At 47.2% G+C, this 25,932-nt stretch overlaps 2 protein-coding genes across 32 annotated transcripts in view; both read left to right on the top strand.

Annotated features, from left to right (window-relative positions):
* The window catches only part of MACF1 (microtubule-actin crosslinking factor 1), a 340,530-nt gene that overhangs the window by 253,824 nt on the left and 60,774 nt on the right, over window positions 1-25,932 (top strand). For all 31 annotated transcript variants that reach the window (XM_027537746.1, XM_027537756.1, XM_027537747.1 and 28 more), the window contains one exon: window positions 65-1,536. In XM_027537746.1, the coding sequence (XP_027393547.1) occupies window positions 65-1,536 (1,472 nt within the window). The remainder of the gene's footprint in view (window positions 1-64; window positions 1,537-25,932) is intronic.
* KIAA0754 (KIAA0754 ortholog) lies at window positions 17,696-24,785 on the top strand. Its single transcript, XM_027537757.1, has one exon. The coding sequence runs from the start codon at window positions 18,987-18,989 to the stop codon at window positions 23,751-23,753; it is 4,767 nt and encodes a 1,588-aa protein (XP_027393558.1). The 5' UTR covers window positions 17,696-18,986; the 3' UTR covers window positions 23,754-24,785.

The following is a 25,932-nucleotide window of genomic DNA, read 5'->3' as shown; positions in this document are numbered from 1 at the left end:
CCCAGGAAACATTTTGAATGCCATGTTCAGACTTGATGATTTAAATTTGGTTTTCTCATTTCAGCTGATCGCATGAACAGACTCCAGGCAGCTCTTGCCAGCACCCAGCAGTTCCAGCAAATGTTTGATGAACTGAGAACCTGGTTGGATGACAAACAAAGCCAGCAAGCAAAAAACCGCCCAATCTCTGCAAAGCTGGAGCAGCTACAGTCTCAGCTACAGGAGAATGAAGAGTTTCAGAAGAGCCTTAACCAGCACAGTGGTTCCTACGAGGTGATTGTGGCAGAAGGAGAATCTCTGCTGCTTTCTGTCCCTCCTGGAGAAGAGAAGAAGACTCTACAAAACCAGCTGGTTGAGCTCAAGAGCCACTGGGAAGAGCTTAGTAAAAAAACTGCAGACAGACAGTCCAGGCTCAAGGACTGTCTGCAGAAGGCTCAGAAATACCAGTGGCACGTGGAAGACCTGGTGCCGTGGATAGAAGACTGTAAGGCCAAGACGTCTGACTTGCGGGTCACTCTGGATCCCGTGCAGCTGGAGTCCCATCTCCTCAGATCGAAGGCTATGCTGAGCGAGGTGGAGAAGCGCCGCTCCCTGTTGGAAATCCTGAACAGTGCTGCTGACATTTTGATCAACTCTTCAGAGACAGATGAGGATGACATCCGGGATGAGAAGGCTGGTATCAACCAGAACATGGATTCCATCACAGAAGAGCTACAGGCCAAAACGGGGTCCCTTGAAGAAATGACTCAGAGGCTCAAGGAGTTCCAGGAAAGTTTTAAGAATATTGAAAAGAAAGTCGAAGGGGCCAAACACCAACTTGAGATTTTTGATGCCCTCGGTTCTCAAGCCTGCAGCAACAAGAACCTGGAGAAGCTGAGAGCCCAGCAGGAAGTGCTACAGACCCTGGAGCCCCAGGTGGACTACCTGCGGAACTTCACTCGGGGTCTGGTGGAGGATGCCCCAGATGGATCTGATGCTTCCCAGCTTCTCCATCAAGCTGAAGTTGCCCAGCAGGAGTTCCTAGAAGTGAAGCAAAGAGTGAACAGTGGCTGCATGGCCATGGAGAACAAGCTGGAGGGGATTGGCCAGTTTCACTGCCGCGTCCGAGAAATGTTTTCTCAGTTGGCAGACCTGGACGATGAGCTGGATGGCATGGGTGCTATCGGCCGAGACACTGACAGCCTCCAGTCCCAGATTGAGGACGTGCGGCTGTTCCTTAACAAGATCCAAGCCCTCAAGCTGGACATCGAGGCCTCAGAAGCAGAGTGCCGACAAATGCTGGAGGAAGAGGGGACTCTGGACCTGCTGGGTCTCAAGAGGGAGTTAGAAGCCCTGAGCAAACAGTGCAGCAAACTTACAGAGAGGAGCCGAGCTCGGCAGGAGCAGCTGGAGCTGACCCTGGGCCGCGTGGAGGACTTCTATCAGAAGCTGAAAGTGCTCAATGATATGACCACGGCAGCAGAGGAGGGGGAGGCCCTCCAGTGGGTCGTGGGGACCGAGGTGGATGTCATCAACCAACAATTAGCAGATTTTAAAGTAAGCCTTGCCCTTGTTTTTTTACCTTTTCCTGTCTGATATGTGTATTTCTTTTCCTGTAACTTGGAGACCGAGTGAGTGCGCATCTTCACTTCTGTCTCTGGTTTCGTTAGTCTCACTTCCGTCCCACCAGAGCACACAGTTTGCAGACTAAATAGTCTCTTGCACTTCTGACCAACTGGGTTGAATGTTCCTCTATTCTAATTTATTTTAATGTTTATAGCCGATTAAGGATATAGACAGACTGAACCTTATTTCTTATTCTAAGAATCTTCTCTTGTGATTTCTTGGGAGTTCACATTAACTAACTTTTGTAACAGCAGTGAATGTTGGTTGAGGGCTCTGTTTTTCAGATGGAGGTATAAGAACCCATAAGATAAACATGGACTCTTCTTCCTAAAGTGTGGGGGTTTTTTTCACAGATTTGGAGGGAAAATTACGGACACATGATTTATGTGTTCTGAAAGAAAATGAAAAATCCTCGTGAACTATTAACACAAAACATAACACTTCAAAGAAATTTTCCACTTGTAGCAAGTAGTGCTTAAGACTATGCCCCAGACTCCTCAAGAACACAAGTTCTCTGCATGTAGAAGAGTTTGAGAAGCACAACCTTAGTTGCAAAAATATTTTGATTCTTTGCCTGAGTCAGAATTTCCAGTCCTGAACTTCTGTGAGTCTCTATTAAAACACCAGGGGAAGACGACAGGAGTTGACTCAAAAGTGCAAATTTGCCAGGTTTGGGCTCGGAACTTGGGCCCGTCTGTCGGGTGTCGGCTCTCACTGCTTGGGGTGAGCCTTTCACCCCAGACTTACCTGAAAGGACCTCTCTCCCCTGCTGGAGGCCTGTGCACCTGCTCTTTCCTTCTTGGTTCCTGGAGTAGATTTGGAAAGGGTACTTCCAGCGCTTGACTCCTGTTACCAGTGGCAATTGTTCCTACTTACACAGAAATGCTTTGCCATCAGACTTGTTCTCTCAGAGTCCCTGCCTGTCAGGATTCTTCCTATTAAAAATATGGATGGAAAGGTGGTATGACACCAGGTCAGAGCCACATGATCCCGAAAAAGATCACAAATTTGTAGACAAGATCCAGGTGGCTGTTTCAGAAGGACCCCTCTAGGCTAGGGGATGTTCCGCACTAAGGCGAGACATTGACTGAAGACCCCCTGACAGTGCAATGTGGAGCAGCCCTAGTTATCACAGCTGGGATTCTCGAGGCCCTGGGTAAGGAAAGGGTAGGTAGAGAAAGTTCAAACCCACAAACCCAGGTGTTATCCTCGGGGAAAGGCCCCTACCTGATCAGTGACCGGGTGGCCTTTCCTGCTGTGTCACATGGGCTTCTCTTCCCTCTTCCACTGTAAGCCCCTCGAAAGCAGAGCTTCTGTTATAGGCATGCTTCATGTGTCCAGTTTACTTGAATCCAGGTTAATTAGAATCAATTGTCTAATCAACTAAATGAGGTTTTTTTAGAAAACTGAAGTTTATCCTTTGAGGCACCAAGTTAGTCTTATCAAACTAAGATTCTGGTTTATATGGAATTATTTTAATTCTTATTTGCCTAATTTCCTAAACATTACATTATATTGTAAATTTTTCTTTACAAGTGCAGGTTAACATTACTAAGCAGATTGTAACTGTTCTCCACTGTGGTGATATCCTCAGGGACATGAGACACATTGGGGCTACTTTGTACTAAATGTTCTTAAATTACCATGCAGTTTGAGTTTGTTTTGAAGGGCCTCTAATAGCTGTACTGGTTAAGTTCAGTTGTGTGTGTGTGTCTATTTGGGGGGATGTAGTTTCTGTTTCTTCCCCCATTACCCTGATACCAGGTATTATTTCTTACTGCTATTACTTTTCACTGTCTTGAGCAGTCTATCTCTTCCTTCAGATCTTCAGTGAGCCGAAAACAAAGTAAACAAGCCTGTTAAAATTGCATTAAATATGACCTAGGATGTTAAAAAGAATCCACAGACAAGCATATACAGTGTTTGGATTTGAGGACAAGTAATTGTTTCCTGTTCATTTAATCCTTGGTTTCTAGAGACATTCTGAATTGTGATGCTGCTGAAAGCTTTTAGTAAATTCCTGGACATCCTTGTATTTTATTTGTATCCTAGCGTATAGCCCAGCAGCACTCGGGGTTCAGTAGCTGCTGAGTTGCTCGGTATAGCAGACATGTTTCACTGATTGCTGAGAAGCCTCCCACCACCAGTACTGTGGCTGTGAGGGCTGGGGCCAGCGTGTTTATCTGCAGGGAGCTGGTGTTGACAAGGCAAGACTGGAAGATGAGTGCGAGAAGAAGGCGGTGAAGCTGCGTGCCCTGTGTGTACCCTGCTCAAGTTGGGGGTGCACATCAGCAGTCTGGTTCCCCAGATCCACCTTACCAAGGCAAGGGCTTGGGGAAGAGTTTTTGCCTCCTCCCGGCAAAGGTCTTAAGGCAGGTGGGAAGGAAGACAATCCTGGCTGGGCTCGTGCTGAACTCATGGGAAGTGAAAACAATGAGAAGGGAAAAGCTGTGTATCTCACTTCATAGACCCCAAGAGGCTGATCCAAGGGAAGTTCTTTCTGGACCCATTCTGAGGACTGAGTCATTTTCATGATCTGAGTTCCTAGGTTAATGTGTTCTGTATTCCAACGATAGACTCATCTTCCCTCACCCCAGCAGCAGACCAGATGCATGTAGTGTGATTCAGCTTTCAGATTCAAATTGTTTTTTAATAAGGAAAAACAAAGATGAAGATAAGTATTAAAAAACAGCATTCGTTTTAAGTTTTCACCTCTTTTCTTTTTACAATGGGATCATGCTCTCAGCACAGAATCTGCTGAAGAGAAGAGTATGAATCTGTGAGATGGAAATGCGGGCTGTGCTATGACCCTGCTGATTCCACTGGGGATGGTCTGAATGGACAGATGAGTCAGGTCTGTGGAGGACCCCAGGCTTGCCTGGGACTGTGCAGCAGTGCTGATAAATGCTTGGAAAGGCAGTTGGCCTCTGGGGAAAATGATTCTCTTCTTAAATGAATGTGAAAAACTGGAAGTCATTATTCCTAGGAAAGACTTTTCCCTCAGTTGCTTCTGAATAATTGATAAAATCTGGTCAGCCAGCGAGGACCCATGAGATGGAAGGGAAGAGAGTCCTTTCCCACTAAACAGGCAAAGACCTCAAGCCTCTTGGGTTAGACACTTTACTGCATTCTGCTGTCTCTGTCTTCCACAAAAAAGGAAGAAAGCCATGAAAGAAAATATTGAATATGTTTGGAGAAACTGGAAGGAAAAGACTTTGGTTAATCTCTTCAGGAAATTCCATTTTCCTGAACAAGAGAGTCTCTGATTATTGAGAAAAAGGAATTGTATTAAATGTATACATAACTAGAGTCTAACAAGAAAGGAAGGACCTTTATTTCATTGAAACTTAAGCCAAAGAATTCCCTCAGGGTGACCTTTCTAGGAAGGAAAGAAAAAGACTCTAGATGTAGAGAAGAAATCTATGAAGTCTGATGATAACAAAGACGTTTTGAAATTGCCTGTGTAGGTTTTGTAATCAAGAACTGAGATCATTCTGAGTCTTACACTAGCCCCTCCCTTGTATCCGCCTCAGGACCCACAGCGGCCTCTCAGTCATGACGTGTGGGTCTGAGGGGCTGTTGGTGAGGCCGCGGGCTTCCTTAGGGCCGTCCTCAGTCTTGATTGAGACTGAGCAGAGCCCAGGGTCAGGGACTGCATGCCCTTGCAGCCTGTGTCTGGAGACCTCTATCCTACTGTGAAGCCAGAACAAGAAAGCCCCATAAACTTGTTCATTTGATTCTTTTTTTTTTTTTTTTTTTTGGCCTCATGGAAAGCAAGCATAAGCTTCCCTGAGAGCACATGTAAAAACTCTTGGAGGACAGGGCCTGCCATGGAGCTGAGAGACTGCCAATTTGGACAATGATGGATATTTCACTCCTTTTCAAATAATTACAAAGACAGTATCAGCTCCTCTGTGTGTTTGCCAGTTAGACTTACCAGAGAGGAAAGCAAGTGAGGTTAGCATTATCTGCCTGCCCTTGGAGAGAAAGGAAATCACACTTGGTATGACTCGTCTGTCTCCGGAGGTTTAGGTATCGCCAGCTTTGCAGCAGCCAAGATAAGATGAGTAGACCTGCACGCCCCTCCCCCCCCAACTTTGTGCTGACCCTTGGCTTGTGTTGGTTTTTTCTTTCTTCCTTAAACCAGGCTACCCTGGTGGCGTTAGTGGTAAAAAATTCGCCTGCCAGTGCAGGAGACACAAGAGACGGGGTTCGATCCCTGGGTCAGGAAGATACCCTGGAGGAGGAAATGGTATCCCACTTCAGTATTCTTGCTTGGGAAATCCCATGGATAGAGGAGCCTGGAGGTTCGCAAAGAGTCGGACACGATGAAACGACTTAGCACAGCACAGGACTAAACAACGACAACTCCAATAAAAACTGGGGTCCAAGGAAGTAGAAAGAATGCCCTTAAGGTTTCTCAGCCTGAGCACTCTGGATATTTGGAGTGGGACAGTTCTTGGTTGTAGGCAGCTGTCCTGTGCATTGTGGGACGTTCAGCAGCATCCCTGATCTCCGTCTACCCACTCGATGCCAGTAACAGCTTTTCCCTGATGTGACAGCCCGAAATGCCACTGCACATTGCCAGATGCCCCTGGAAGGAAAAATCCCCTCAGTTGAGAACCACTGCCTGAGGAAGGAGAAAATTGCTGCCTCTCTGTGGATAATTTAGAACTCAGTTGGAAAAGGTGCTCGTTGATTAAGGTAGATCTTAATGTAGCAAGTCACCTTCTGGTAATCTGATCATAACTGTGAAGCAGCAACACCTCTGTAAATCAGCTTTCCCTTAGGCCAGGCCCTGGATTCCTTATTTTTCCTGGTGCTGATCTCTGTCTGGTTTAAAATCTCCTCGTCGCTTTTCCTGGCATCTGCGGCTGGTTTCTTCTGCGTAGCGTTGTTGATGCAGGTGTTCAGCTGATGGAGCGTTCCTCTGAAGAAGAGGAACTTCCTTTGTGGAAATACTCCAGGGAGCTTCCTTGCTCTGTGCCTTTAAGGGGAGCCTACAGGCTGTCAGTTGTTCTCAGCCCAGGAGCTCACAGTTTGGCTGCTGGTATTTATAACCCTTATGTGAGCATCTCCCTCTGCACCTCCCCGCCCCCCCCAGAATTCCAATGCTGTGTAATAATCCTCTCCACCCCCACCGTTGCAGCTGGGTGGGGAGAAGGTGAAGGAGTCTTTAAGACCTTTAAGTTAGCTGCATGTTGAACTTTTTCCAGCCCCATTTTAAAGTATTGCCGTTAATATTTTCAGTATCAGCACCACAGGCAAAACCCCAAGCTTGTAGCCATTACATCACCTTGAGGAGCCTCACGTCTCAGTGAAGGTAGTAAAATCAGATGGAAGGGCATCAAGAGAGTGTTGATGAATTTCACAAAAATCCGGCTGGAAATTTTGATAGCAAGGGAAGCAACAAATGAATATATCCTCAACCAGAAGGAAGGACTGAGCAGTTTCAATTGCGTTTACTGAAATTCTTCACACATCATGTCAGCATGTAGCATTTGCAACTAAGATTGATCATCGTGGGAAACACGGGTATCCAGAAAAACTAGAATTTACCCTGTGCTGAACTTGGGTTTGTCACTGAGTTTTGAATAGTGGATGTGGTTGAGATAAGCACAGGCTTGCAGAACGGGGCTGTTTCTCGCTGTGTCTAGAAATGCTTGGTAAGTGGCCTCAGCCTTAGCCTAGTCCTGGGTACTTTCCAATGAGCTCTCTGGCACACAAGCCATAAGAGGTGAGCCTCTAGGAAGTGAGATGAGTTGCTTTGAAAGGCACTTTGTTGTTAGAGGTGGTTGGTTTACCAGGAATAAAATCAGTCCCACAGGGAGTCAGGTCAGGTCAGGTCACTGCACTAAAACATCACTGCACAAAGGCTGTCTCCTGCCAGAGGGACTCATCCCAAGTCTCAGCTGTCCCGGGTAGAAAAGCCTCGCTGTGGGGAGAATGTGTTCCCTCCCCACCTTCCTTCACACTTTGCCACTGCCACTACTGGGGTGCTGTTCAGATACCAGTGTCTGGTATTGTCTGTGAAAGAGTAACATGATACACTTCTCCCCTGAACCTTTACAAGCTGTTTTCCTACCACTGGTCCTGTGATTTGAAATGTGGACCTTTCACAACTTTGGCCATCAGGGATGAGAGTGAGAGCTCCAAGGTGATGGTCCCTGGATCCCTTCGTGGAGGTCAGGCGGAAGGGGTTCTGTATTCCTGTCAGTCCATCCTTACTGAGCACTGGCTCTGGGTCAGTCCTTCGTGCAAGCTGGGATCTCAGTCTCTAGTTGGCAGTGCAGCATGAGAAACAGGTGCAAAGAGCTGCAGTAGTAGGCACATAGCGGCAAGAATAGTAAGAGACCTGAGTCTAAATGATCTCCAGTCCTAACTGCCTCCCCACCCCCACCTCCATGAATCAGACATTTAAAATCCCAGTTGCAGATAAGAAAACTGAGGTTTGAAGGTGTTAAAGTAATTTGTTCAAGCCACATAGCAGTAAATGTTAGAGCTGGGATTGGAAAGATGTTTGGCACCAAAGCTCATGCTTGACCAGTGGCCCCAGTGAGGGTAGGGGAGGCAGTTTGGGCCCTTAGGGGACATTGACCACATCTAGAGACGTTTGGTACTGTCATAACTGGGGAGGCTGCTCCCGGCATCTAGTGGGTGCTGCTGAATTTCCTATAATACACAGAATAGCCACTTCAAACAAAGGATTATTCAGCCTATTTCTTGAAATACAGAGGATTTTGGAATCTTGCCCTTTTCAGATTCCATGACAAGTAAGAGTTAACTGATGAAATAGCTCCATTGCCTGGGGAAACTTTGTGGTTTTCCTTTTAGCAAAAAAAAGTGTTGGTTCTGAGAGTGATTTAAACGGATCTGTTGGATCAAGTCAGGATCTTAGTGAACTAATTTGAGTCACTAATTTGAGTCATGGAGGGCTAAAGAATGCCCTCCATGCTTGGCCAGTCCCCACCCCACCCTGCTTGCCACAAGACTCCTGCTATGGAAGTCAGTCAGCTGTGTATCTCAAGCTGCTTCCTGTAGGGTGTGTTATGGAATGGCATAAGCCCTGCACCAGCTGGGATACTGACCTCAGTGTGATTTTATCAGACTCCGTCCCTTTTGAGCCTTGCTATTTGGAACAAAAGATCCTCTGTTAGGAACGCAGAGAGCTAGCGTGATTGGACAGCCAGCGTGTACGCACATGGTTCCCACGGAAAAATCAGACATAAATTATGCTGTAGCCTTTTAAAACGGAAGCCTTCAAGGTGGTCTTCCCTTAGCTTCTGTCTGTACTCACCCTTCTTTCTGTGAGTGCTTATCCCCACCCCCCACCCCCCCCAGAAACTACATTTTTTTTTTCTAATATATATTACACTTTTTTTTAATTTATTTTTTTATTGAAGGATAATTGCTTTACAGAATTTTGTTGTTTTCGGTCAAACCTCAACATAAATCAGCCATAGGTATACATATATTCCCTTTTGAACCTCCCTCCCAGCTCCCACCCCATCCCACCCTTCTAGATTGATAGAGAGCCCCTGTTTGAATTTCCTGAGTCATACAGCAAATTACCGTTGGCTGTCTATTTTATATAGGAATGCTAATATAAGTTTCCATGTTACTTTCCATACATCTCACCCTCTCCTCCCCTCTCCCCATGTCCATAAGTCTATTCTCTATATCTGTTTCTCCACTGTTGCCCTGTAAATAAATTCTTCCTTACCATTTTTCTAGATTCCATATATATGTGTTAGAATATGATATTTATCTTTTTTTTTCTGACTCACTTCACTCTGTATAATAGGTTCTAGGTTCATCCACCTCATTAGAACTGACTCAAATGCATTCCTTTTTATGGCTGAGTAATATTCTGTTGTTTATATGTACCACAACTTCTGTATCCATTCATCTGTCGGTGGACATCTAAGTTGCTTCCATGTTCTAGCTATTGTAAATAGTGCTGCAATGAACAATGGGATACACGTGTCTTTTCCTCAGGGTATATGCTTAGGAGTGGGATTGCTGGGTCATATGGTGGTTTTATTCCTACTTTTTTAAGGAATCTACATACCACCTTCCATAGTGGCTGTATCAATTTACATTCCCACCTACAGTGTAAGAGTGCTCCCTCTTCTCCACACCCTCTCCAATATTTATTGTTTGTAGATTTTTGGATGATGGTCATTCTGACAGGGGTGAGGTGATATCTCACTGTAGTTTTGATTTGCATTTCTCTAATAATGAGTGATGTTGAGCATCTTTTCATGTGTTTGTCAGCCATCTGTATGTCTTCTTTGGAGAAATATCTATTTAAGTCTTTTCCCCTTTTTGATTGGGTTGTTTGTTTTTCTGGCATTGAGTTGTATGAGCTGCTTGTATATTTTGCAAATTAATCCTTTGTCAGTTGAGAAACTACATTTTTGATCCCCACTGTCTATCCAGTCTTATTTCCTATGTAGACCATCCACTCCATCCACTTACCTGAAACACTCCTTAGCATTTTACCTATTTGATTTCTACTCATACCTGAAGGTTTAGCAGAAGTCCCATATCTCCTCAAAACCTTGATTCCCCTCCAGCCCAGCTCACCACCTCTCTTGCTCTCTTAAATCACTTAATATGTGTAACTAATTTAGCCTTTATCATTACTGCCTAATTTTGGCATTTATTGATTATATGCAATGTCCCAACCCTCATCTTAATGTATCCATTTTTGTGTCCCTCAAAGTAGTTAGCATGAGTATATGCATAGTTGGACACTAGTGAATATTTGACTAAGTGAATGCTCTTTATTTCTCATAAGCCATGTGAGCTGTGGGATTCAAAATGCTATCTACTTTGCAACACTTGAGCTAAATCCTTGTGTGTTCCGAGAAATCCTCATCCTACCCTGGACTCCTCACCTTTCCATCTTACCTCCAGGCTCCCTTCCTTCTCTCCTACTTAGCATATGCTAAAGGAACATAATTTCATTTCAGTATTAGCCTAAATAAGCAAAATTTAAAAATTTGCTACTTTGGATGCAACTGAAGAAAGCAGGTTCTGAAATGCCGTCTTGTAGTTACCCTTTACTTTAGAGTCATTGTCATTTACAACGACAGCAAGAGTCTTCATACTTCTATCAGCTTAGTGAGGAAAATTGAATATGAATTTGAGTCTGAAATTCTCAGCTTGGAATTCTGGCTCTATCATTTACTAGCTGAGTGACCCTGGGGGAAATTACTTAGCCTCTCTGTATAGTTATTTCTGCTGTAAAACATGAGCAATGGTAACTCCTACCTTTAGGGCCTTTATGAAATTTAAATGAAGTGATGTAGATGAAAACACTAGGCAGATATTAAGTGCTCAATGATAATATTCTTTTATTTTAAAAAGTTTATCCAAATACACACATTATAACATTATGAAATGTTTTTAATAAGTTATTCCCTTTTTGCCTACAGCTGATCATTCTCCAGAAGATTTGATCTAAGACCCAGCACCAAGTTAGATTAGCTCTTTTTCTTCTTGAAAAAAAGGAAATGATGAGATGACAGCAGTGAAACAGGTAGATGGACAAAAGGCCTTCCTGAGCAGTTTCTCTGGGGAACAAATGTGGAGCTCATTGCCAGCCCCAGACCAGCAATATATAAACAGGTTTAGGTCACGACTCCTTAACACAGCTTTAAATATACTGTATGTACACATACATACACATACATGGTTATTAAATCCATTCATTCATTTCAGAATCCCACAGCCAGCAGGTTTCTCTGAGACCATTTTGACCTTGGCTTCTATGCTCTACACATCAGTATTATTTTCAAATCATTAACCAGAATTAACCAGAAGCCATTACCAGCTCAGTGACTTCCGCAGTCACTCAGAGTTACCAACAGATCAACTTAATGATCTGAGGGTCCTTGGCCTAATTAGCTTTAGCATAGACCATGTTATCTTCCTTTGTTACCATATAATGGCAACTACCAAGTCAGCATCTTTGATAGAGACACTTCTTAATTTTAATCAATCTTTAATTAAAACATTAAGGGAGAAAATATCAGCTTAATTTCAGAGGAAGCAGCTTAAAAACACAGATAAAATTAATCCCTATGCCAAGTATGTATGCCAAATCAAGATGTTCCTTAGAAAAGCTTTCAGCAACTACATCTTTCTAATATTTGGTTACATGTATCTGTGAGTTAAGGGAAGAAGAAGATAAGAATTCGAAGAAATTGAACCTCTCTTAGGTCTTCTGCAGCTTGAATTCATTGCATCCATTCAAGTGAACCATTTACTATCTCTCTCATCTTGCAGTTCATTCCCAGAGAAGAGCTCCAATTTAAGTCTAATTCTTTAAATTCAGCCTCAGTTTTTTGTTCATGATAAGAACTGCTTTAGTAACAAAATGAAAGACAGTTTTCAAAAATCTCTTAACTTTATATTACTTATTTTACATCCTTTTCTAATACTGGAGAGAAGATCCCTACAGCAAGATTCCTTAGAGATTTAGCCCAGGGACCTGTTTCCTAGAAATAGCTAAGCACCTTTGTGAAGTTGTTACTTTTTGAAAGTTGTGAAGTCATGCCATCCTGGATTTGGAAAGGCTACTCTCCATGTTAAGTGAAAGCCCACGTCGTCACTTTCTCAGGGAAGCCTCCCCTGCACCTCCAGGGCCACATCAGGCCCCTTGACAGATGCGCTCAGAGCACTGTTTGCTTTTCCCTGAGTACTTACTGCAATTGAATTAAAGTGAATGTCTGTCTGTCTCTACAAGAATGTAGGCTCCTGAACACATCTTGCTCATCACTCTCCCTTAGTGTCTGGCATGGATTACGGCACACAGTAGATCTCAGTAAATATTTGTTGAACAAATGAAAAGAATCAAGGCTACACCTTGTGGAATTACTCTTCTTAAGAGGACAGGAAGAGGAACCCAAAGACACCAAGAAGGACTGGCTAGAAAGATAGCATCAGGGTAGCACCATGACAATGGAAGCCCAAAGAAGAGACACAATAAGGGAGGGCCAACGCTTACTTTCTCACCACTGCTTCTCCTTGATCTGCTACCGTCTGACCCAGCACCCATCACTGCCCTGCGAGCATTCTTGCAGAAGTTCTCACTGACGTCCTAGTTGCCAAGCCCAGTGGCCTTGTCTTAATTAATGGTCTTCCTCCTTTCTTGTGCACCATTTAACATCGTATCTTCTTTCTCAAAACCCTCCTGTCCATTCACCTTCCTGACATTGAGCTCTCTCCATTTTCTTCTCTGGCTGCTCTTCTGCTTTCTGTTTCGATTTGTCTTTCTACTTCCTTACCTGTGGCTCTTGAAATCCTGTCATCCACCCTCTTCTCACCTCTCTCCACGCTCAGCCCTGGGATGGCCAATTCCTCACTGTCCTACAGAAGTTTTCTACCTCTATTATCTCCACCCTGACCTTTGGTCTCTCTGGATACCTCCACATGGGTAGCCTTTGAGTACCTCACACTCAGTATGTGCTACACTGAATGTGTTAGCTCCTCCAGTAGTTCTTCCTGTCTGTTGCTGTTTGATAGTATGCTGGGCCCTCAGTCATCCAAAGAGGTTTATTATTTTTTAATATTTATTTATTTGTTTTGGTTATTATTATAACCAAATAAAAAGTTTTATTTATTATTATTAATAAACATTTGTTTTTTATTTATTTGTGCCAGGTCTAAGTTGCAGCATGTGAGATTCTTTAGTTGTAGCATTTGAACTCCTAGTTGCGACCTGCAGGATCTTGTTCCCTGACCAGGGATCGAACCCAGGCCCCCTGCATTGGAAACATGGCATCTTAGCCACTGGACCACTGAGGAGGTCCCGACAGCATTTTTATACATTTATTTTCCCCCTAACCCCTACCCTCTAGCTGATCAGTTATGAAGTTCAAATAGTCTGCCTCTGCAATTAAGATTTGGATTTTTTGTAATGCAATAATTTATATCAAGTGGCAGTTGAGTGAGCAGACAGGCTCAGATTCTTAGAAATTTTCCACACACGACTCAGTCACTTGTACGAACCTGTGGTAAGTTAAAGAAGAAAGTCTTGAGCTTTCCAGGTAGTGCTAGTGATAAAGAACCCACTTGCCAGCAAAGGAGAGGTAAGAGTCTCAGGTTTGATCCCTGAGTCGGGAAGATCCCCTGGAGGAAGAAATGGCAACCCACTCCAGTATTCTTGCCCGGAGAATCCCATGGACAGAGGAGCCTGGTGGGCTACAGCCCATGGGTTGCAAAGAGTCAGACACAACTGAAGTGACTTAGCATGCACAAATAAAGCATAAATTCATGTTTGGCATTCAAGGGCCTTGGTGAACTGACCTGAGCTACTTACCATTCTGACCTTTCATTTTTCCCTTGCATCTATCCTATAACTTAAACCATGATAACTTTGAATTGGCCTCTTTAGGTTTCCAGCCTTTAGTCCTTCACTTAGAAATCCTTGTCTCTACCATCTCTGCATCTCCAGATCCTGATGTGTAAATGTGATTCCCTCCATAAAGGCTTCCTGGAATCTCCTGCTTTCCTGCCTCCCACTGTCCTGTTGGGTCTTTTCTCACAAAGCCCTGTGCTTTTGTCATCACCACTGTCGTGGGGAGTGGCTAAAGAGGGATTAATATGAAAAGTCTACAAGCAGGAAAGGGCTATAGGGGTCATGAAAGTTCCTGAAGAGTGTATGGAAAGCTTTCTCATGGGTTTAGAAATACACAAGAGCTCAAATAGCATCAAAATCCTTAGATTTAAAGCAAGCTTCACATCATGCTGCATTGCTTAACGAGCCACTGTGTAGCCATCTTTATGTAATAAAAAGATGGTAGTGACTGATGCCCAACAGGTTCAGACTAATACTGTGGAGTTTCCACTTGCTACTAAATAAATGCTTGTAAAATCTAGAGATCCCAAGATGAAAAGCATTTTGTAGGTTTTAAATGTGCAAGATCCAACCAGTCTTCTGTCTCCTCCTCTAGTCAGCACTAATCCTCCAAGAGAGAGGTGGATGAAAAGGCATTATAGAATCTGAGGAAGTATGCCTCTAGGGTCTCCAGATTTTCCTTGGAGGCTGGTGGTTTAAGTCTGGAGCAGACAAAGGCAAAGTGCCAAGTCCAAAACTTGGAAAGGGAGCTGTGTTAGGGTGTGAGGCGACTCCACCTTTCTGTTTTAATTAGACAGCAGGAAGGGCCAAGATTGTTCTTTCTTCCAAGTTCACCAAAGGAAAATCTGACACCAATTCTGTTCTTAGGAATTTCGAAATAAATAGAGAATTCTTTGAACTCTGTAATCAACTAACTGGAAACTAATTTAAAATTTGGCATCAGCACATATATTTGTGTTATAGGAATGGGGGAAGCATCAAAGAGGTGCTCGCTATACCTCTCTTTTTAAAAGTTTACACACAGCATGTGAAATGAACAGATGCTTTTTTTGTTGGAGCTATCAGGGTAACAAGAGGTTGAAAGCTGTATCAGGTATTTATTTCAGTCACTGAGATGGCTATTGGCAGAGTTCCACATACCAAAACTAAGGAGAAACTCATGAACAGATTTTTTTTTAAAAAAGACATGGAGGAAAGAGACTTTGTGCCTTTTTTCTCTCTCAACACAAACTGATGATTCAAAGAAAGGAGCAAAGCACTTTTTGCAGGGGAGGGGAGTAATTGGTCAACTTTATATAATCCTTTCTATAAGGCCATGTTTGAATTTTGGAGAGATTTCTTTATAATAGTCTCTTAATATAGCCTCCTAATACACTAATCAGAGAGAATGTGACTTAAGCTGATAAGTAATTTGAATCTGAACTTCATAGTTGCTAAAATGCTCCCTTTACTTAGTTGACTGTAATATGGAGCATTGGTGAGAGTGGTGAGACTAAGGTAAATAGGTGTGGGGAAGGATTAAGAAAAGACTGAATTCATTGGCACCTGACTTAGTGAGCAAACAGGAAAGGAATTTCTGGCTATGAAGTTTGTGATTCCACATCAAGATCATTCTTTATAATAGAATAACCACCCACCCTTAGTCCAGAGCCAGAATTCCTCAGATTCTTCCAGCCAGAGGGCCCCTGGCACACTAAATAGTCTGTTATGATATCTGAACACGTAAGTATTCAGATACTGACGAGTATTTTGCCAGGGAGATTTGCTAGTGAAATTGATCTTGCCTTCCCTGGGTTTTTCCAGTTGTACTTAATAATTAAAGGAATATTAAAACCCAGATTCCCTGAAATGTTAAGTATCAGATACATAAGCTAATCAAGCCCTCCAATCACACTGAATTAGAGTTAGAAGGGACCTTAAAATTCATCTTGAACAAACTGAAAGAGGAATTGTAAATCTCTTTCCCCAAATCTCTGCCAAGTGATTGCTTGAATTTCTGCTCAGACACCTCTGGGGTCAGGAAAGTCATCCCTTCAGGGGAAGCCCTATTCTTCGAATAGCTGTGAGAAAGCTTTGTTGGTTTGAAATCTACCCTTGGATCATAGTGTGCCAGCTTAAGTAGACATCCAGAACAAGCTTCCTTCCTCCCACTTCCCAGCCCTTTAGATACTTGATGTTCATTATATTGCTTGGAAACCTTCCCTAGTTCAAACATTTTTGGTTCTTTCTGCTGTTTGTTCCTCAGAGGACAGTCTTACAGTGTAGGACCAGGAGGAGTCAGCATTGTGGGGCAGCTCCTTTAACAGTTTTAGGACTAAAGAATATTCAAGTGAGAAAAGCTGTCAAGACACAATCTAGTCTGCCCACCCTCCCTTTCAGTTTACAGATGGATAGATAGAGTCTTTTGAATTTGAGTGGGCAGAAATTGATCAGCAGCCTCTTTCGAAGTGAGAAATGACGTGTAAGACATTTTGCCAGTGAAAGGTCTTTTAGTTGCTTAATTATGATCACAGGCTTCAGCTGACACCTCCTTTTTGCCAAAGACCTCTCTGGCTCAAGTCAGCCTAAGGCTCAGCTCAGAGTTTCACTGCCAGATCTCCATACACCAGCTATTGGCTTCACTTACAGTTTGTATAGAGGGTAGAAATAACTTTTCCATAAGTTTTACCATCTGTATTGACCACATGGTCAGTTGAGAGATTCTAATAGACTTTTTTTCTTCATAAAATCAGAAAATGACCATCACAAAGGAGCAGCATATTACACCCCTTCTGATATGCATCTGCTCTGGTGGACGGGTTTCTGGGTTGCCCTTTGTACTTTTCTTTGTTTAACAGTCACCAGGCGTCTAGATGGCTTTTATAAAAGCCAAAAAGCTGTGGACGGGATTGTGGGCCATTTTTCTTTAGAATTTTCCATCTTGAGACTTGAAATACAGACCCCTGCTTTTCATTTGGCCCCGAGGAGCTCAGGTTTCCTTGGATGTGCCCAGCGGTGAAGGAGCCCAGGTTCTGGGGCTTGGGGCGCTGCTGCCAGCATCTCCCCCGCCACCCCCGCCGTCAGTTCCCTTCGCCTCAGTTATCAACACCATTCAGATCTGTGGGCAAAGAAATCCCGGCGAGGGAATGAACCGAGACCTGACGGACGTGAGGAACGGGAGAGGGAAGGTGCCTGGAGTTTATCCAATAACTTGGTCCGTATTTAAGTGCCAGGTTTAAGGCTGGAGTGTTCTTGGGCCCGGCAGGGGCGCGCTAAAGGTGACATTGGAGGGACTAGGGACACCCCTTTGGCGGCAGAGCCGGAGCGGGGAGTGATGCCGGCAAATGGGGCCCAGAATGGCCCTTGCCAGAGCCAGCTGGCTGCGGAGCGGCGGGGGCGCCCCTTCTGGGTTAGCTCGCCCTAGGGCTAGGAGCCCGGAGGGCTGGGACGCGGCGGGGGCGACAGGGGCCGGGCCAGCGGCGGGAGGGCGGGGCTTTCCTTTGTCAGGGGATTTGCGCTGCGCGGCCGAGACTGGCGCTGGTGCCGCTCCCCACCCTTCTCTCTCTCAGGGGGCGGGGCTCTCCCTCCGGCCCCGGGGGCGCGGTGGGCGTGGGCCCGCCCCCCGAGCGGCGGGCGCCGGGCTCCCTCGCCCAGAGCCGCGCAGAAGCCCCTCCCTCGGTGCCTCGGCCTCCAATCCCCTCGGTCGCCCCCTCCCTCCGGCTCGGCAGCTCCTCGCCCCGGCTCTGCCCCGCCCTCCTCCCCGAGCTCTCCGCGTCGCGCTCCGGGGCTTCCAGGGGGGCTGCCCGGGTGGGGCGGCGCGGCGGCGCGGGGAAGGGGGAGGAGAGCCGCCCGCCAGCCGAGCACTTCCAGCGAGCGGCGGGCGAGCGGGCCGCGCGGCGCGAGGGAGGCGGGCTCGCCCCCGCCCGGCCCGAGCGGAGCCTTTTGTTCCCAGCCAGAAGTTTGCATGCCGGGACCGTGACAGCTGCGGGCGGGGAGGACGGCGGGGCCGCGGGGCCGGCGGCGGAGAATAGAGGCGGCTGCTTGACATGCAGCCCACGGCGTGGCGGCTGCGGACCGGGGACTGGCGGCGGCGGCGGGGGAGGCGGCGCCCACAGCACGCGGGACTCAGCTGCCTGAGGCACCAACTAACTTCCTGAGCGCGGGACTGGAGGCCGGCGCGGCCGGGAGCCACCTGCCAGCCTGCGGTGAGGCGACCGTGGCCCTCGGGGCGCGGGGAAGCGGGCGGCAGGGAGTGAGCCTTACCGACTGACCCTCGGCCTCCGTCGCAGCCCTCCGGCCCCTCAAAGGCCCGGCGCCGGGCTCCACTCGCCTTGTTTTGCGGCCGCGGCGCTGGGCTGTTCTGGGAGCCACAACAATGCCATGATGTTTTGGAGACAGGAAGCCCCAAGCTGGCCGCGAATGAAGGACTTCCTGTGTTTAAAGTTGCAGGAATATCCGCCGACCAGCCCAGTTCAAATACAAACACCCGAACTAGGGAGGACGAATGGCTAATTCAGACCAGCTGGACTCTCCAGGGCTGGAACCGAGGATAAAATGAAAGGAATTCTTAGGAGCTTGGGCCATACTTGAAGACCAGAGGGGCTGTGCCATTGTTATTAAAAGACGCAATCGATGTAAATCCTCTGCTTCCAACTCTGCTCGGGTGAGAAGTGAGTGGAACTAGATATTGAATAAGACTTGTCAATATCAGATGATTTTTTTTTAACTGACTGAATTAGAGCGGTGCTCTTTAAAGAAAAGCCATAGAAGGAATAATTTTGTTGATTACGTTAAACCAATTATTTGTCTGCAACTATGAGGCTGCTAACCTGTGAGGAAAAAACTGTTTATCTTAGAGCTTCTCCCAGAATAGTTTCAAAGTGCAACTTCCAGGCCTTTCTGGAGGGAAGATCCGATTGGGGGGTTCGCAATTATGAACATGTAAAAGGGTTTTTAACTTACGCAGAATGCATTTTGGGGGAACCTGTGATAAACTTTTAAAAGGTTGATGGTTCATCTTGATTGAAAAAGTATGGGTAAGCCACTCAGCAGGCCGGACTGTTTAAGGCAGAACCCCACCTGCCTGGGAAAGGGGGAGGAAGAGGATGGCTACATAGAGGATTGTTATGTTCCACAGCGATCTATATATGATACAATGAGGATAAATGAACAAATTGACCAGGGGTCAAAGCTTAATCAGACTTCAAAAAGCACCATGGAAAAGATAGAAGGAAGCACTATATCCAGCAACGGTACGTTAGGAGCAGCCGCTAATGTTTTTGAATCCAGAGCACCAGAAGGCAAAAAGTTGGACGAGAGAATAATATTTGACGCACTAAAGCTAAGCAGTGATGTGCAGAAGTCAGCACCTGTGCCACCCAGAAGGCGGCCAAATGCAGAACGCAAGGACAACATTAACAGGAGATCTTGGAAGTCCTTCATGCCACCCAATTTCCCAGAATTCGCCGAAAGGATGGAAGCTTCTCTCAGTGAGGTTTCCGAAGCCGGTGTTTCAAATCCTTCCTTGCAAGAGAAGAAGGAGTCCAGTTCTGCATTAACAGAAAGTTCTGGTCACGTGGACCACAAGGAACCTCAGTCAGAGTCAGTAACTCTGGAACATGTGTCCAAATCCATAGGTATTCCAGAAATGCAGGATGTAAAAAACTTAGGTGGAAACAGCCAAGACTTCAGATTGCAACAGCGCAGTGAGAGCTCTTCTCATGAATTCCAGCCTCTAGAGTCAGAAGCTGCAGCAGCAAGTGGTAACACAGATGTAATGCAGGAACACAGATTCCCAAGTGCAACCTGGCCCAGAGCCATGAAAAGTTTGGCTAAGGGAGGCTTCAGCGAGAAGCAGCACCCCCTGGGGGACACAGCTTGCACTGTAGAATTGCCACCTCTCTCCCCTTGCCTGAGTGAAGAGCTGTTGGATTCAGAGTTGCATATTCTCATAACCCCCAGCCTCAGGGAGAAAACAGAGTCTGAGCTAAAGTTTGAGGAGGATGAGCGATGGATCATGATGGAGGCTGCGGAGGAGTGGGAGGAAGAGAAACTTTCAGAGAGTGGAAAGACTTTTCTAACAGCAGATGAGGAGAACAGCCTGGCAGATATCTTTGAAGAAGGAGAGCAAGCAGATACTGCGGCAGTGGTGGAGGATGGAGTCGGCTGCTCCACCACTGTCTTGGGAGCTTTTGAGCACCTAGCTCTTGGTCAGATCCATTGCTCTCATGACCCGCAGCCTGCTCAGAACTGTTTGGCTTCTGTTCTCAAGGCCGCATCTTTGGATTACAACTGTGTTCTAACAGGTGAGAGCGCCGTAGGAGAACTGAGAAACAGGACTGCTCTGGGGCTGGAGGGTCTTGTTTCAGATTTAGAATGCACTGTTGGTCCTGCCAACTCAGAGCAGCTCTCTGACACAGACTCAGTGCAGATGTTTCTTGAACTTGAAAAGGAGTGTTTATCTGAAGAAGGAGTGACTCCGCTAGTTGAGCTGGAGAATCAAGCCTCTTCTGAAGGGCTGGCCCCATCCCAGGATGCAGAAAATTCACTTGTAATCAGTCCTTTTTCAGGGGCTGCCTTAGAAAAGGAGCACCTAGGCCTTTTAAAGGTAAGGACCAAGGACTATGGTCCTGGGTTGGACAGTGACTCTTTCAATGCCCTGGATTCTTCTCAGGTGCCTAATACTGTGGAATTTACTGCCTACTCTGATTCCATGAGGGACACTTCCACTGTTAGTGAGGAGGAGGGTGAAAAAGTGCCTTTTAGCCCCGACACTGCTGGGGAATTTAACCTTAGACTCCTGACTGATCTGGAGTCCCCAGGAGGATGGTCCAACTCTGATCACAGGGCTTCTCCTGAAGAAAATGTACCAGACTCTGAAGCCAAGCTGGCCAAAGAACACAGCAGTTTGTCCCAGGTGGACGGTCATGAAGTTGAGGGGAATGCTGAGGAGTGTGTGGAGAGAGCCCCCCTCAGTTCTGCTGTTAGCCATAAACTCACAGATGTTACCTCAGGATCTGAAGGAGAGGTGTTGCCAGACGAGTCACATTTACCAACAGATGAGATTCATCGGGAAAGTGAGAAAGGAGCTATTAATGAAGGAAATAACCGTCTGACTTCCTCGGGAGATGTGGACCCTTGTGAATTGTTGTCCGTGGAAGGAGCTTGTGACGAAGGTGGTGAAGCACAGGCACTGGGCTGTGAAGCCAGGCTGGAGGACCGAGCCTCAGCACATCTTCCTGGCAAACTCCCAGAGCGAGTCTCCCAGAATCTCCAGAGGAAGTCCCCGGAGCCAGAGTTCCTGAGTGTGCACCTGCCGGTTGGACGACTGAGGCACAGCAGAGATGGAGTGGAGACTGCGAATGGGACCAAGCCCAAGCTGAATGTGGCCTCATTGGAGGAAGGAGAAGCAGAAATGAGAGATTCCAATTCATTGCTAAATACCTTTCTGGAGGAACAAGTTACCAAGGCTAGGAACACGGAAGCAGTTTTGGAGGACTGGGCATCCATCCCACAGAAGCCTGACGCAGCTGCTGCAGTGCCCACTGTGGAAGATGCCCTACATGCTGCAGTGCCTGTCCCAGAGGGAACTGCAATAGCCGCTGTCATGGTGCCCTTCCCAGAGGAGCATGTCCCAGTTGTTTCCGTGGCCACCGTAGAGGCACATGTCCCAGCTGCTTCAGTTTTTACCCTAGAAAAGGATGGCCCAGCTGCTGCAGTATCAGCCACAGAGAGGGCTGCTGCCCCAGCTGCTGCAGTGCCTGCTCCTGAGGGGACTGCTCCAGCTGCTGCAGTGCCCACCACAGAGGATGATACCCCGGAGGAGCCTGTCACCCCCACTGGTGCAGTGTCCACCCCAGAGGAGCCTGCAGTCCCAGCTGGAGCAGAGTCCACCCCAGAGGAGCCTGATACCCCAACTGTTAGAATGTTTACCCGAGAGGAGCCTGCAGCCCCAGCTGGTGTAGTGCCCACCCCAGAGGAGCCTGATACCCCAACTGTTAGAATGCTTACCCCAGAGGAGCCTGCAGCCCCAGCTGGTGCAGTGCCCACCCCAGAGCAGTCTGCCACCCTAACTGGTGCAGTGCCCACCCCACAGGAGCCTGCAGCCCCAGCTGGTGCAGTGCCCACCCCAGAGCAGTCTGTCACCCCAACTGATGTAGTGCCCACCCCAGAGGAGCCTGCAGCCCCAGCCGATGCAGTGCCCACCCCAGAGGAGCCTGCAGCCCCAGCTGGTGCAGTGCCCACCCCAGAGCAGTCTGCCACCCTAACTGGTGCAGTGCCCACCCCACAGGAGCCTGCAGCCCCAGCTGGTGCAGTGCCCACCCCAGAGCAGTCTGTCACCCCAACTGATGTAGTGCCCACCCCAGAGGAGCCTGCAGCCCCAGCTGGTGCAGTGCCTACCCCAGAGGAGCCTGCAGCCCCAGCTGGTGCAGTGCCCACCCCAGAGCAGTCTGTCACCCCAACTGATGTAGTGCCCACCCCAGAGGAGCCTGCAGCCCCAGCTGGTGCAGTGCTTACCCCAGAGGAGCCTGCAGCCCCAGCTGGTGCAGTGCCCACCCCAGAGCAGTCTGCCACCCTAACTGGTGCAGTGCCCACCCCAGAGGAGCCTGCTGTCCCAGCTGGTGCAGTGCCCACCCCAGAGCAGTCTGCCACCCCAGCTGATGCAGTGCCCACCCCAGAGGAGCCTGCAGCCCCAGCTGGTGCAGTGCCCACCCCAGATCAGTCTGCCACCCCAGCTGATGCAGTGCCCACCCCAGAGGAGCCTGCTGTCCTAGCTGGTGCAGTGCCCACCCCAGAGGAGCCTGCAGCCCCAGCTTGTGCAGTGCCCACCCCAGAGCAGTCTGCCACCCCAGCTGGTTCAGTGCCCACCCCAGAGGAGCCTGCAGCCCCAGCTGGTACAGTGCCCACCCCAGAGCAGTCTGCCACCCTAGCTGGTTCAGTGTCCACCCCAGAGGAGCCTGCAGCCCTAGCTGGTGCAGTGTCCACCCCAGAGGAACCTGCTGCCTCAACTGGTGCAGTGCCCACACCAGAGGAGCCTGCAGCCCCAGCTGGTGCGGTGCCCACCCCAGAGCAGTCTGCCACCCCAGCTGGTTCAGTGTCCACCCCAGAGGAGCCTGCAGCCCCAGCTGGTGCGGTGCCCACCCTAGAGCAGTCTGCCACCCCAGCTGGTTCAGTGTCCACCCCAGAGGAGCCTGCAGCCCCAGCTGGTGCGGTGCCCACCCCAGAGCAGTCTGCCACCCCAGCTGGTTCAGTGTCCACCCCAGAGGAGCCTGCAGCCCCAGCTGGTGCGGTGCCCACCCCAGAGCAGTCTGCCACCCCAGCTGGTTCAGTGTCCACCCCAGAGGAGCCTGCAGCCCCAGCTGGTGTGGTGCCCACCCCAGAGCAGTCTGCCACCCCGGCTGGTGCAGTGCCCACCCCAGCGGAGCTTGCAGCTGCAGCTGCGGTACTGTCTGCTCCAGAGGAGTCTGATACCCCAACTGTTAAAGTGTTCACCCCAGAGGAGCCTCCTGCTGCAGCTGCTGCAGTGCCAGCAGTGGAGGAAGTATTCCCTGTTGGTGCACCCTTCCTGGGAGATACTTCCCGTGCTGATTCAGTGCCTGTGTCAGAAGGAACTCCTATTCTAGAAGAGGCTTCCCTTGCTGGAACGCCGATCCAGGAGGAGCTTGATTCCCCAGTGTTTGGAGTAAAAGAGGTGACTGGCACAGTGCTGCTTGGGAAAGTGCCTCTGGCTGCAATTGATGGATTAAATTCAAATGAGGTAATTGTTGCTCATTTTGTTAGGGCAGGATGTGGAGAGTAAAGTGAGATTTGCAAGTTCTGTGACTTGGTGGTGATTAGAAAGGGAACAGATAATTCTTTGGTTCTCTTAGGAATGCCTGAGTTTTTCTGGCCGTTTTTGGTCTTTTTATTGAATTTATGGGGGAAATGTGTCTTTCATCTGCTTAAAAACTTTATAATTCAAACTTTTTCTAATTGGGATATAAGCAAAGCTCAAGGAAAACAGGAATGTGAACAATTTTGCCTTTAATTTTGGAAAAGATTATTAGTGGGAAAGGGTGATTCTTCTTTTGAGATTTACAGTAAGCATGTTCTTTCCTAGATCAAGAGGCTGCTCATTCATTGGTGATGTTAGCAGTCAGGTAGAAGCTAGAGTATATGCATTTTGGATTGAGACCTGGAATACTTTTTAACCACTCTGAGACAGTTAAATTTCCTGAGGTGCCAATTGCCTCGTTTGTTAAGGCAGAAGAACCCTGTGAGGGTTGTGAGGATAAAATGAGATCATCCATTCAAAGCACCAAACAACGGAAGATTTGAGTCACTGTCAATATGCTTCCCCTTTCCCTTTCAAAGAGATAATGTTGGTTAACTGAAAGAATTCACCAAAGCAGGTTGGGTGAAAGCCATATATGGATGTGTGAATAACAGTTTTTAAATACAAATGTGTATTTTTAAAGCCTGAAAAAGGCACAGTAATGATTATGAAGAAGGTATTTTAGTAATCTTGTCAGTCTTTGTGTTCGGAAACAAGTCACTTTTCTTTTCGAACCTCTTGTTTCTTAATCTGTGAAATTAGGAAATTGGGCTAATATCCTCCTGGGTCTCATAGCTCCAAGATTTTGAAATCCTCATGTTAGAGAACATAATGTGTTGTGAACCCTGTTCCCGAGATTCCTATCCTTTAGCGTTTCATAATCAAAGGATTTCAAGAGTGGCAGCTCTCTGCACTTGACTGTCCTGGTGTCGTTTGGTCGCTGATAAGGAGGGAAGGGAAGGAAAGTTATGACCAACCTAGACAGCATATTCAAAAGCAGAGATTACTTTGCCAACAGAAGTCTGTCTAGTCAAGGCTATGGTTTTTCCAGTGGTCATGTATGGATGTGAGAGTTGGACTGTGAAGAAAGCTGAGCGCCGAAGAACTGATGCTTTTAAACTATGGTGCTGGAGAAGACTCTTGCAAGTCCCCTGGACTGCAAGGAGATCCAACCAGTCCATCCTAAAGGAGACCAGCCCTGGGTGTTCATTGGAAGGACTGATGCTGAGGCTGAAACTCCAATACTTTGGCCACCTCATGCGAAGAATTGACTCATGAGAAAAGACCCTGATACTGGGAGGGATTGGGGGCAGGAGGAGAAGGGGACAACAGAGGATGAGATGGCCAGATGACATCACCAACTCGATGCATATGAGTTTGGGTGAACTCTGGGAGTTGGTGATGGACAGGGAGGCCTGGTGTGCTGCTATTCACGGGATCGCAAGGAGTCAGACACGACTGAGTGACTGAACTGAACTGAAGGAGAGAAGGAGTTAGAAGTTTAATCAAATACAGTCAGTGGTACCTGAGTGCAAACGTGGTTTTAATTTTGCACCATCTCCAGGACCCAAACAGTGCCTTCCCTGTAGTATGTATTCCTGTTGACTGAGTGGATGAATGTTAATCTCCTGACTATCCATAGATGCTGCGAGAAAGTTGGGTTCACCTCCATTGCAGAACCTTTCAGGGAAGCCTTAGTCAGCTAGGACCAATTAAACATGCAGCTGCCAGCAAGGAGAGATCATTTCGATTGCAGGCTAGAAGCTGTCTACTTTGCCACAGGTTTTCCACTTAGCTGTGTGGTGGTGGTGTCACATGGACTTCACAATTATTTTGTAATGGAGCATCCCATCAAATTAGAGTGCATCACCTTTCAGATTGATGGATTTGATCCACTTTTCTCAGTTTTACTGAATTTGGTATTGATAGCAAGAACCCAGCATCCTATGCAAAGTCACCAGCATTCTTGATTACACAGACTATTTCTAGTATAAAGCCTGCAGCAATAGTCGATGAAATACAGGGATTTCATTATAAACAGCCAGTCAAATCTGCATAGAGGAAAAATATTCAGAGAAACTCTTAAGTCGGTCTCTGGGATCTCTGGTAGTCTGGCAGCTACAGGAGGTAGTCATTTTATGAAATACTGACTGATATAAATGAC

This window comes from Bos indicus x Bos taurus, chromosome 3 (genome assembly GCF_003369695.1).
Source record: "Bos indicus x Bos taurus breed Angus x Brahman F1 hybrid chromosome 3, Bos_hybrid_MaternalHap_v2.0, whole genome shotgun sequence".
Taxonomy (NCBI): domain Eukaryota; kingdom Metazoa; phylum Chordata; class Mammalia; order Artiodactyla; family Bovidae; genus Bos; species Bos indicus x Bos taurus.
This window is presented reverse-complemented; position numbering and strand designations above follow the sequence as displayed.